Source organism: Myodes glareolus, chromosome 1 (assembly GCF_982192425.1).
Source record: "Myodes glareolus chromosome 1, mMyoGla1.1, whole genome shotgun sequence".
NCBI classification, from domain to species: Eukaryota; Metazoa; Chordata; class Mammalia; order Rodentia; family Cricetidae; genus Myodes; species Myodes glareolus.
Window position 1 is genome coordinate 104,964,813 of NC_142026.1, and position 12,984 is coordinate 104,977,796.

The window sequence follows — 12,984 nt, forward strand, 5'->3', positions numbered from 1 at the left end:
TGTTTGAAGTTTTTGAATTCAAGAAATAAGGGATATTACTTTTAAAATAGCTACTTGAGTACTCAAAACAAATATGTTGAAAGCTCATTTCTTTTGATGCATATGTTTGATGAGTAGTAAAATGAATAATTGTATAATAACTGTAAAGTATATAACATTTTACTTTTGGTTGTTCTTCATTTCTGTGGGTGAGATACTCCTAAAGAAACTGCTAAGTAAGAGTAGCATTACTTGCTTGCTCTAAATTCAATAGAAGAGGAATTCACTTTCAAAGATGGTATATGCAACCTACAGATAATTAAACTAGACTTACAAGGTCATATTGAAATATTAAAAATAAATTTTTCTGAGGTTGAGTTAGGCTTAAAATTAGATTAAAATTTTTCTAGTAAGGACTTTTAGAAGATATATGTATGTATTTTTATTTTATATGCATATGTTTGTCTGAATATCTGTATGTATTCATGTGTGCAGATGCCCTCAGAGGCCAAAAGATAGACTTGGATCCCTTGAAACTGTAGTTATCAGTGGTTATAAGCTGCTTGATGTGGGTGCTGGGAACCAAATTGGGTTTCCTGCAAGGGCAGCTCTCTTAGTCACTGAGCCATCTCTCCAGCCCCTTTCCACAAAATGAAACATACAGCAAACCCTAAGTACTCACTTTATTAGAGCTCAATGTTTTGAGTTATGTAGTAAATTTTAACAAATGATAACTAAATAGTAATTATAGGGTTTTTCTCTGCTTACCATTCCCCTTTTTAATGGGGAATGTGTTTAGAAAATTTTGATTTTCTGCAGCTTTTCTTACAGTGCCATGTGATTTTGGAATGTTTATATTACCCAATATAATATATAATAAAAAAGGCATGGGGTATTGCTCAGTGGTTGACAGCATCCTTAACACACATAAGACCCTGGGGTCAGTCCCTAGCCCCCCTCAAATATATGCATATATATTTATGTATGTGGATAAATGGTGAAAAATTGGAAAACCGCTAACTTAATGTTGGATTTCCCATTTTTCATGTCAGGTTCACCTACTTTGTATAGTTTGGGGTTGTATTGTTGTTTGTTTCCAGCATGCGTATTTCTCATGAATAGATGAGAAAGCATGACCAATGATGGTTTTATTGTAGCAAGCATAAAGAACTAGCAAAATTACTATTATGTATTGCTGTGTGAACTAAGTTCTTTACTGAGGTTAGTACCAACCATTTATTTCCTAGGTCTATATTTGAACTATGGGGTCATGGAAAATCTTCTGAGGAGCTGTATACTTCTCTTAAAAATTACCCTGTGGAGAAGATGGTGCGTAGTGAAATGTGATTTTACGTAGGCACATGTGCCTGTTCTGTAGAATGCATATGCTTACAAAATTTATCTGCTTCTATTTTAGGTTCCATTTCTACATTCAGAGTCTACATATAAAATAAAGATTCATACATTTAATAAAACATTGACTCAAGAAGAAAAAGTCAAACGAATAGATGTAAGTGAAATTAGCTAAATCGAAGCCTGTGGACTAAATACACTCTAGCTGTTGATCTGTTAAGGCTTTCTATGTTGTGTATGTGTATCTTGTGTAGTTGTGACATCAGACCCGCACAGCATGTATTACTAGATAAGCACAGTTTTCTATGATTCTTTTTATAAATTCTTAGAATACATTAGAATTTGTCGGTAGAGGTTGCTTGTTCATTCCTGACTTCCCAAACCTGAAATAATCAAACAGAAAATATGTTAATTGCAATACTGTTTGGCCAATAGCTTAAGCATATTTCTAGCTAGCTCTTACATCTTAAATTAACCCATTTCTATTTTTTTCTTAAATTTTACCATGAAGCTTGTGATTTACTGGCAGGTGGGAGGGATATCTTTCTCCCCCAGAGACTGCATGGTATTTCCCTGACTCTGCCTACTCTCTCTCTCTATATCTCTGTTTACATTTTCCATCTGACTTTACTCTGTTAAGCCATTGGCTGAAAACAGCTTTTTTATTAACCAATGACAATAAAACATATTCACAGCTTACAGAAGGGAATCCTGCATCACCTCCCCTTTTCTGTCTAATAAAAAAGGAAGGTTTTTAACTTTAACATGGCAAGATTACATACCAAAAAAAGTTATCAACCAAGAATTACAGTTACAGTACTTATATTTACTTTATCTTTTATCATAACTAAGGAAAACTATAAGTATAGCTATCTAGTCTTCAACTCCATCAAAGACCCCAGAAGGATATAATATTACCTAAGTTAACAGAAAGTACATTGTAAGTAACTTCCAAAACTCTAGAATTGACAGAGATATCTTGCTGCCTGGACAGTCACCCAAAATTTTTCTGTACCATTTGGGGCATCCATCTTCAGCCTACTGTCCCATAGTTTCCAGGAGACTTTTCCATGAAGCAGGAAATTTCAAAGACAGTTTCACATATATTAGCAGTTTGTCAGTCGTTTTCTTCTGTGTCCTGCAGAATGTCTGGCAGATTCTTTCTTGAAGCAGGAACCCCAAAGAACCATGCACCTTTAGTTTAGGCAGGTTCAGCAGTCATTTTTCTGTGGGTCCTGTTTGTCCAGTTCATATAGCATAACATCAAGCAGTCCAAGCAAAAACAGTTTCTTGCCCAAATGGCTAGCCAACTCCATAAGGAGCCTCTTTGATGCCCATCTCCCTCATGAAGTAAATGGTGCTGCCAGGAGCAGATGTGTCTCGCTATGAAAAGTCCTAAGTTTTTAAAACATTTTAAATACCATATTATGTAAGTCTTTGAAAGATTTGAAGAATAGCTATCCTGAAATATACCTCTGTATATCTAGAAAACCTAACTAACATGATTGCAAGCTTGATTTTATAGATGACTATTAACTTGTATTTCTTAATTATGCATTACATTTTAAAATGAGCTGTACAAATACAATCTTTTTTTAAAATTTATTTATTTTTTATTATGTATGCAACATTCTGCCTCCATGTGTGCCTGCAGGCCAGAAGAGGGTGCAGAGCTCATTACAGATGGTTGTGAGTCACCATGTGGTTGCTGGGAATTGAACTCAAGACCTCTGGAAGAGCAGGCAGTGCTCTTAACTGCTGAACCATCTCTCTAGCCCCAAATACAATATGTTAAGAGCAGTATGTATGTATGTATATATAACAAAACTGACCTTAAATTTGTATCAATTAGACCAAGATACATATCTGTGCAAAATATTCATCTCTATAGCATATCCCTCTTTAAATGTAAATAGACATTATAACCAATATTTGGGAATTTGGGCATAGTTCTTTCCTAACTGCTTCCTGCTTTTTGTTGGGGAAGAATTTTTGGTGACTCATAGATACCTTTCAGGACTTTTTGTTCCATCAAATCACATTAGTCTGGAAGGAATCCACAGGTTCTCATCTTCTGTGGAAACAAAAGCAGAACCTCTTTTCCAAAGCAACATATCCTTAGACCCAAATTTTGAAGTCTAGATACCTTTAAAACTTATATATTGGTTTAGCTTAGCAGTTCCCAGAATCCAATGTCTCTCTGTACTTAGCTTATTCACAGACAAAAAATTCAAAGAAAACACAATATTATACATAATCCAGACTCTCTTGTACATTCCAACTTTACATGGCTTATTTTTCATACTGTATTACTTTTTCTGCAAGCTTAATAGTTATTATCTTTACTCCTTTAGTCTATGACTGTACCCTTTTATATTATAACTGTCTATACTCATTTTCCTCTTTCCCCTAAGCCAATGTACATTTTTCCAACACTGTGACCCATTTAGAGGTCTTTTTTATTTTAATTTGTCTTGTGTGCATAGCTGTAATTATTTTTTGATCAGGAATGCTTTTTTAAATGTTAAGTGTCATGGCTAGAACTAAGGCTGCTTTGCCTTTGGCTCTGCCTAGTCCAACATGACAGAGGTCCATTCAGCTCTAGCTCTGCAAGCCATGCTCATAGCCCCATTTGGAGGCACACAGTGGGTCTGTGCTGCCATTAGCGATTTGTAGCACTCTGCTCACAAACTCTGCTTAGCCTCCTGAAAGAGTCAGAATCTGCTTTCTTTTATGCTGAGTTGGTAAGCCTTTTCTTTTTTCTTCTATTTTTTAAATTGATTTTATTGAACTATACATTTTTCTCTGCTGCCCTCCCTGCCTCTCCTTTCTCCTTCAACCCACTTCCTTGGTCACCATGCTCCCAATTTACTCAGGAGATCTTGACTTTTTCTACTTCCCACGTACATTAGATCCATGTATGTCTCTCTTAGGGTCCTTATTGCTATCTAGGTTCTCTGGGATTGTGATTTGTAGGCTATTTTATTTTGCTTTATGTATAAAAGCCACTTATGAGCCATGGTGCTTCTACTCGTTGCCAGCAAACAGTCCATCTCAAAAATGTCGTACTTACCTCTGTTCTTTTGTGTCTAGAATTCCTTTTCAAGCTTTCTCAGGTTTTATGTGGATGTAGTTGACTGCGTTGGTGTCATTCTGTTTGACCGTTCTCATAAAGGCTATTGTCTGAAGGAGTTCCCACAGCAAGAGTTACTTTTTTTCTTTTTTTTAGGCCCTTGAATTTCTGCCGTTTGAAGGAAAAGTGAACTTAAAGAAACCACAGCATGTATTCTCTGTTTTGGAGGACTATGGTTTGGACCCAAACCGTATCCCTGAAAATCCACATAATATTTATTTTGGTAGATGGGTAAGCAAGTTCCTTCCATCTGTCTTACTTCTTTCTTTGAAAGCTAATGCAGGGTGGGGATGGGATCAGCGGTAGAGCTCTGGTCAAAGCAGATACCATGTCCTCCTTTGTATTTGATTTTCTTGTTATATGTAAAAATTGGAAGCAACTGGAATTAGAACTGCTCTATGTATTAAAATTGCTGAAAAGTATGTGATTATAATTGGTGTTTTTCAGAAATTCCAGTGAAACATAAGGAACTTGTTAGAGACAAGACCTAGGAAATGGGGGTTACACCTGATGGGGAAACCAGATATCCCAGAATGTCTGGAGTACTGTTTTAGTGAAACAGAGAGAGGGCAGAGTGCTGGGCCTGTTCAGTGATCTCTCATGAAAACCTCAAATCTGAGTCTTCATTCTGAGGGGAGATGGAGTTATAGAAGTGTCTGCTTACTTCCCTGAGGCTGCATAGGTGGATGGAAGCTGAGAGCCATGTTATGGATGCTTGTCTTTTCAGAGAAAGAGAAAAGGGAGATGAGAAAACTCAAGACCACACACTAGAAAAATTATATTTAAATTTGATTCCTACTTGGTTTGAAAGCACAAAGTAGATGGAAAGGCATTAGAGAAGAAAAAAGATTGACTGTAATGGTCTCAGTCCTGTCATTTTTGAAGGATTAAGTTTAGAACACGAATACAGGAAAAAGTTCTCTTTAGCAAGGTGCTGTCATTTTTTTTTCTTTTTCTTTTTCTTTTTCTTTTTCTTTCTTTTTTTTTTTCCCAAGACATGGCTTCTCTGTAGCTTTGGTGCCTGTCTTGGAACTAGCTCCTGTAGACCACGTTGGGCTTGAACTCACAGAGATCCACCTGCCTCTGCCTCCCAAGAACTAGTATTAAAGGCATGCGCCACCACTGCCTGGCTTGGTGCTATCATTTTTATTGTGAATAATTATCTTGAGTCTGTTCTGTATAACTAGACTAACTTTATAAAATCTCTGATTTAGATTGCAGATGGGCAAAGAGAGCTAATTGAGTCATATAGTGTCAAAAAGAGACATTTTATTGGAAATACAAGTATGGATGCTGGCTTATCATTCATCATGGCCAACCATGCAAAAGTGAAAGAAAACGATGTTGTCTTTGATCCATTTGTTGGAACAGGTATATAAGTCTATTTGTTACACCAAGGCGTAGATTTTGCTTATTTATAGCAGTGAAGGTTATAGTATGCTTTGGATGAGAGATTGACTTTACAAACTTTTCTTTTCTTGTGTAATAGCTCATATTTAACACTTTGTCATTTGATGGATGTGACTAGAATATTGTGGGTTTTATTCCAAGTAAGCCACTGGGGGGAGCATCAGGCTTATTTTTTCACAGATGCTTTGCAGCATATCATATCTTGTAGAAAATGTATAGAATCATTATTTATTTAATTAGGAAACTCTTATGGGAAGAATGAAAAAAAAAACTAAAGAGAAAATATTCATGCTTTTAAATAAATAGCCATGTATTTGGATAGAGGAAAAACATATCTTTGATTCTTTTTGTGGGAGTTTTTGAGTAAGTGTGAAGCTAAAAGTGACTAAGTTGCTATAGTCTCGAGCGTTCTTGCTGACACCATAACCCATGTTCTTTGAACTTCCCTGGGATGCTGTCCTTATTAAGTCCATGGAAAGCCTGAAATTCCAAGTTGATTTCATCTGATTCTGATGTTTTCCTTTTCTCAGATTGCTTTCTTGCTTGATGTAGCCCTTAGGCAGGCAATACTCTTATTTAAATTTTATCTGACAAACCTCATTATTGTTTAGTTAGTGTCACCACAGCTGTCTTGGCAGCAGTGGAGAGGCCAGGCCAGTGCCTGTTGAGTCTGTGGCTCAGGTACTATATTGAACTCTAATACTGATGACAGCCAGCATGAAGACACTTTGAAAGTCTTCCTGAGGAAATTGTGATGCAAGGAGAGTCTATGTGACGTGGTCAGGGTTACCCTGTGTATCGCTTTTGCAGGTTCAGACTCCAGCAGTTCATGTATTTGTTGCTTCTGCAGAGCTGTCTCTCTCTGCATAAAGTTTTCTGGCCACTACTTGCACCTAAATTAACTTCAGGAGTGTGACTAAATGTGATTAGGAAGGACAAGTATCTGATCTAGAGTTCCTAGGGGTGGAAGGAAGTTTTGTAATTTGTTTTGAGCTAATTTACCAGTGCCCTTTCATTGTACTCTGGCATGTTTCCACGGACCCCTCTCTCAGCATGCTAGTTTGTTCTTCTCTACCTTCATTTCCCTAAACACATTCTCTCACATTTTGAGCTTGTTATTGGAACCAATATCAAGTTTACTTACAAATTATAAGAACAAAGAATATCCACATATCCAATCCCAGCTTAAGCTTTTGTTAACATTTGGCTTCTTTTATCTTATTATTTTATTTTATTTATATTTTTTCTTGAATCATTTGAAGGTTACATTTATTTTGTTATTTTAAAAGTTTATTTATTTATGTTTGACCTTACATATATGTCTGTTGATGGTATTGGATCCACTTAGAACTGGAGTTACAGACAGTTGTGAGCTGTCGTGTGTGTTGGGAACTGAATTGGGTCCTCTGGGAGGTCAGCTAGTGCTCTTAACCCCTAAGCCATCTCTTCAGCCCCTGAACGTTACATTTTTTACATTCCTCTCTCAAACACATGAATACACGTTCTTAAGAATAAGAGTTTTATATATATTTGCATTTATCTATTTATATTCTGCAGTTGGGTGTTATATTTTACTGTTAAAGTCATTTTGATTTGGAACACTACTAACACTTTTAAGTTTAAAATAGTTTTCATTTGAGTGGTTTGAATTTCATTAGAATGGGTTATTCATTCCCACTAGAGATGTTATGTCCTTAAGGCTTACATACCCTGCTTCTCTGCCTCAGTATTAATACTATTTTTTTTTAGCATGGTACCAATTGAATTTGATTTTCCATGTGTGATGGTTAGTTACTGTTTTATTTTATATTCTTGCAGTTAATCTAGCATTTGTGGGAGGTCCTTTAAGAGCTTGTAAATATACTGCTCCTTATCCAGGTGTCTCTTCATCTTGTCAAGTCAGATTGAGCATCCAGTGCAGGATTCCTGTTTCAATCAGTCTTTTCTTTGATGATTTCTCCACTCTAGCACTTCTGTATTACTGATCTGCATTCATTATTTTTTAAACAAGAAACCTTTCTTCTCTTCCTGTTGCAAATTTCAGTTATTATCAACAGGAACTCCTAAGTCTGTCCCTCTGTGTCAGGTGATGGAGAAGTCCTGATACCCTTCATTATTAGCTATGAGCCATTGGACTAATTTGCCGTCAGCCCAGCTCTGCCCACCCCTTTCACACTGAGTCTGTCTTTGTGACCTACCAGTCTTTTTTTTCCCCCTTAGAGACTTTTAAAATTTCTGGCTTATTTTTTTTCATACCAAAGCCCCGGTGTCAGTCATTTCTCCCAGGAACCCTTGTTTCTTTTACTGGGGAGATGGTATCAAAAACCAAGATTCTAAAACTTCTCCGAGGGTAAACAAAGAAATATGCATGTGTATAAGCGTACTATACATGTTAGTGCAAATGGAAATACACATGCATATACACACATGTAAACCTACTATTATTAGAAATCATGGGTTAGCACATGTAGCAGATATTTCTGCTGATTACCACAGATTCGTTTCCTCCCTATTCCAGTCCTGTTGATGTATATCTTTCTCTTCACAGAGTTCCCTGGTTCTTATGTTCAGCATGTTTGCTCTTTCGCTCATTTCTGTAATTATCTGAAATAGAATTACTTTGCCCATGCCACTGTGGGAAAAGAATCCTATTTGTTCTCTGTTGCTCTGATAAAACACCACGGCCAAGGCAAGTCATAGTGGAAGAGTTTGTTTGGACTCAATGGTTCTAGAGGGATAGGAATCCATCCTGATGGGAAAGCATGGCAGCAAGTGGCAGGAACAAGGATGCTGTGAGTTCACATCTTTTACCATAAGTACCAAGCAGAAGTAACAAATTGGAAATAGACAAGACTTTTTACTCCCAAAGCCCGTGCCCATGAGTGGCAAGCAAGCTTCCTCAAACATCTCCAAACAGCACCACCAACTAGGACCAAGTATTCAAATAATCTGAGTTTGTGGGGGATATTCTTATCCCAACTACCACACCTACCATAAGCAATTTAAGATTTATTTTCAATTCTGTCCATGCTTAAGGAGCAATAAAGTCAAATTCTGTGCTTGCTTTCTTCTCCTTTTGAAAGTCACTTGGCTTCATTAGATCTCTGCCCTCTGCTTCTGCTGTTTTTTATTGTGTTGACATTTACACATGCAGAGATTCACTCGCATCTACACAATAATGTGCTTTCCTTTTTGTTCCTTCCTTTGGTGAACAACCTTGTTTTCTAATTGATTCTGTTTTCTTTCCTAGTGATATGCTTATATAGGTACAATTTCTTATTCATACTCTTTTTATATAAAATGTTTGATACTCCACATGTTGTCTCTTGGTTTTTTGTTTGTTGTTGTTTTCCATTTAACAGTATTTCTTAATAGAATACAAGCACTCTGTCACTGAGCTACATTCCAGCCATTTTCATTCTCTTCTGTAGTATTGATCCATACGTATATTCTATAGTTTGTTCAAATGATCTTCTATACATACCTGGGTACTGTTAGTTTCCAATATTTTATACTTGAAAATAATGCTTACAATGAGCAATATACATACACACACACACACACACACACACACACCTACCTTTGTAATTTTGAGGCTAGAGCGCTGGTGTAAATTTCAGGAAGTAGGAGTGCTAAGTTAAAGAGAATATGTAATTTACCAGATGCTGCTAAATAAATTCTCTACTATTCATCTTTGGGTTTCTGCAGCCGTGTAAGAGAGTTCTTGTTCTGCAAGTTTACTGCTGAAGAATATATTGTTAAGCTTTTGTAGTTTTCCTGATTTGTTAGGTGGAAATGGTATCAAAAAAAATTGTCTCAGCATTTTTAAAGGGCCATTGTACAGGTATTTTTGAGTAGACTTTTATGTCTTTTGCCTCCTGCCTTATGTGAAGATACTTTTTAGAGATATTAGCACTTCCTCTTCCAGTATTTCTGTAATAAATCACAATACTTCCTTCCATATTGCCAGTTATCATTTACTTTGACAGTATTTGCTTTCTTGCCATATAAGTTTTTTGTATACTTAAGTTATAAAGGATTCAACTAAACTTCCTTCTAGTCCCTTTGAAGCTGTATATATATATATATATATATATATATATATATATATATATATATATATATGTTTGTTTGTTTGTTTTAGAACTCTGATCCATTTGGGGTTTATTCTTTTGGGTGTGATGAATGATCATGATTTGTCTTTCTCTAGAAGCTTAGCTCTTAACTTTTATTTTGTTTTTAAGGTTGAAAAATTTTATTTCTTACTATGGTTTCTTTCTCTCCTTTTAACATATTTTCTTTAACCTAGCAATCCTACTTCCCGAAATTTACACCAGTGCTCTAGTCTCTCAATTACAAACACACACACATATATGATTGCTCATTGTAAGCATTATTTTCAAGTATAAAATATTGGAAACTACCAGTACCCAGGTATGTATAGAAGATCATTTGAACAAACTATAGAATACACATATGAATTAAAAGTACAGAAGAGAATAAAAATGGCTTTCTGTGTGTGTGTGTGTGTGTGTGTGAACATAAGTGTGCATACATGTGCATGTGATGTATGTTTCTGGGTGCACTCATGCCACTGTAGGTATGTGAGAGTCTGAGGACAGTTTTGTCGAGTTGGTTCTCCTTCCACCTTTATATGGGTTCTAGGGGTTCAATTCAGGTAATCAAGCTTCTGCCACCAGCACTTTACCCACTAAGCCATCTTGTTGGATCTTTCTTAAACCTTAAAACAAACAAACCAGCCTTTTTTATGAAGTAAAAACAGGTCTTTGGAACTATGTAATATTCGTGCACAAAATGACTAGTATGCACACTTAGGCTCCACCTTAGAGTTTAAAAAGAACACTGTCATAGTAGGGGAGGAAAGGGATTAATGCAGTTGAGCTAGGAGTATTGTGAAATTCCGCTTCAGTCGAGGTGCTGGCTACCTTGTGCATGGTGAGGTGACTGGCTGCTGTGGGTGGCTCCCTGCTGTGGATGGCTCCCTGCTGTGGGTGGCTCCCTACTGTGGATGGCTCCCTGCTGTGGGTGGCTCCCTACCGTGGGTGGCTCCCTGCTGTGGATGGCTCCCTGCCATGGATGGCTCCCTACCGTGGGTGGCTCCTTGCTGTGGGTGGCTCCCTGCCATGGATGGCTCCCTGCCGTGGATGGCTCCCTGCTGTGGGTGGCTCCCTGCTGTGGGTGGCTTCCTGCTGTGGGTGGCTCCTTGCTGTGGGTGGCTCCCTGCTGTGGGTGGCTCCTTGCTGTGGGTGGCTCCCTGCTGTGGGTGGCTCCCTGCTGTGGGTGGCTCCTTGCTGTGGGTGGCTCCCTGCTGTGGGTGGCTCCCTGCTGTGGGTGGCTCCCTGTCGTGGGTGGCTCCTTGCTGTGGATGGCTCCCTGCTGTGGGTGGCCTGTTTGGATCATCTCACTCCTCACATAGAAGAGTAAGGTCAAATGATAGGTGAATCTTTAGAACAGATACCACTAAAATTATCATAATTCTCATAATCTGTGTTTATGGTTTAAACTTGGCTTTAGGATATAAGTCAGTTTTTGACACTTCTAACTTTAAGCAAGGTATAACCCCTAATTTTGAACAGAAAGTCCTCAAGGGTCATTGGTTTCCTCATAGAACTGATTCACAGACAGCTTGTGTCTTGGAAAGGACCAGAAGAGTAGCCCTGTGCCTTGTCCATGGCCATAGGTTTTCCATCCTCTTTGATGATGGTTTTACCTTTGACTTCCATATATTAGGGTCTCTTTTGTTGTTGTTGTTTTAATTAAAGTGTGTCTCTTTTAATGGTCCAGGCCAAAATGTATGCAGTTTCCCAAATGACTTAGCATTGAACTAGTCATGACTGAGGTTTTTCTCAAGGCTGCAGAGCGGGTTGATACCCTTTCTTGCTGAAACATCTTTCTTTTCTTTTAGACAGTTTGCTGCTGCTTGGAGTTATATTCTAACCTGCAGAAATGCACTTTCTCTTCTGTTTTGGCAAATATATTCTCATTTAAGTCACCTTTAAAATATTACATTTGTTTCATTTTCTGAGTAGAGAGGAAAATCCCATTGGGTCAACTCTCGGTGGTGAAAAAATTATTAAGGTTAGCATGAAAATATACAACACCTATGTTGGTGTGAACCATTATGACTGGATACACAGATTTACCTAATTTGCTTAGTAACAGAATTTGCTTCTATTTTATCTAGCTGGTATGCTAATAAACTTTCTGATACTATAACAAAATACATGATAGAATTTATAAAGAAAAGGGTTTATTTTTTGCTTCTTACTTTTAGGTGGGCAGACCATTGCTTGTAGGCTCTTGTTTGATGTCAAGACAACATTAAGGGACACAGAGTAGAATTAGCTGCTAATCTCATAACCAAGAAGCAAAAGGAAGGTCTGGGTTCTACAATCCTCTTCATTAGAGTAACCCTGTTGGCTAAAGGCCCTCTTTCTAAGCCAGACAGAGTTCTGACAGAACCACCATGAGGACCAACTCTTTAACATACTCATCTGTGAAGGGCATTTGACATCTAAAACTATACCAGTAATTTAGTGCAATATAAACTCATTATATTTTTTAACTTTCAATTGGTGCCGACCCCAGAGGTGATACTAAAGTACAAAGAAAAGCATATATAGTGTGAGTTTATTTTCCTAACAAGGTGACTTCGGACAAAATTCTTGTGTAGATTGCATTTCCGTCATTTGTAAATAGGTCATAGTAATACATTAAAGATTAAGGGAGGTAATGTATGCGTATGTTAGAATGTTATTTGAAAACTTGTAGACATTCAGTGGACTGTTATGCTACTATCATTATTTAATTTTTACTTTCTTATGGACTTGGATACTTTTTGGTGAACATGCTAGATATAGCTAATACTAAATGATGGTGAGGAGCTTGGCTATTAACTCATTTTCTAGCCCCCCTCTTGGGTTGGCTTCCAAAATATTCGTAAACTGCTGCTATTGCAGCAGCAAAGGGATTGCAGCTTAAATTTGCAAATGTCTAATTTTTTGTTTATAATTAAAATGATTGAGATGAGTGTGTGTTCACTATTTTATGTGGCCTAGAGCTCTGAAGCCATAGCTTTGACTCCTCTC

General features: G+C 37.3%; 1 protein-coding gene across 2 annotated transcripts in view; it reads left to right on the forward strand.

Moving 5' to 3' along the window:
• Positions 1-12,984, forward strand: part of Trmt11 (tRNA methyltransferase 11) — a 50,450-nt gene that overhangs the window by 5,987 nt on the left and 31,479 nt on the right. For both annotated transcript variants that reach the window (XM_048425444.3, XM_085689883.2), the window contains exons 4-7: positions 1,227-1,308; positions 1,397-1,489; positions 4,562-4,696; positions 5,680-5,836. In XM_048425444.3, coding sequence (XP_048281401.1) covers positions 1,227-1,308; positions 1,397-1,489; positions 4,562-4,696; positions 5,680-5,836 — 467 coding nt within the window. The remainder of the gene's footprint in view (positions 1-1,226; positions 1,309-1,396; positions 1,490-4,561; positions 4,697-5,679; positions 5,837-12,984) is intronic.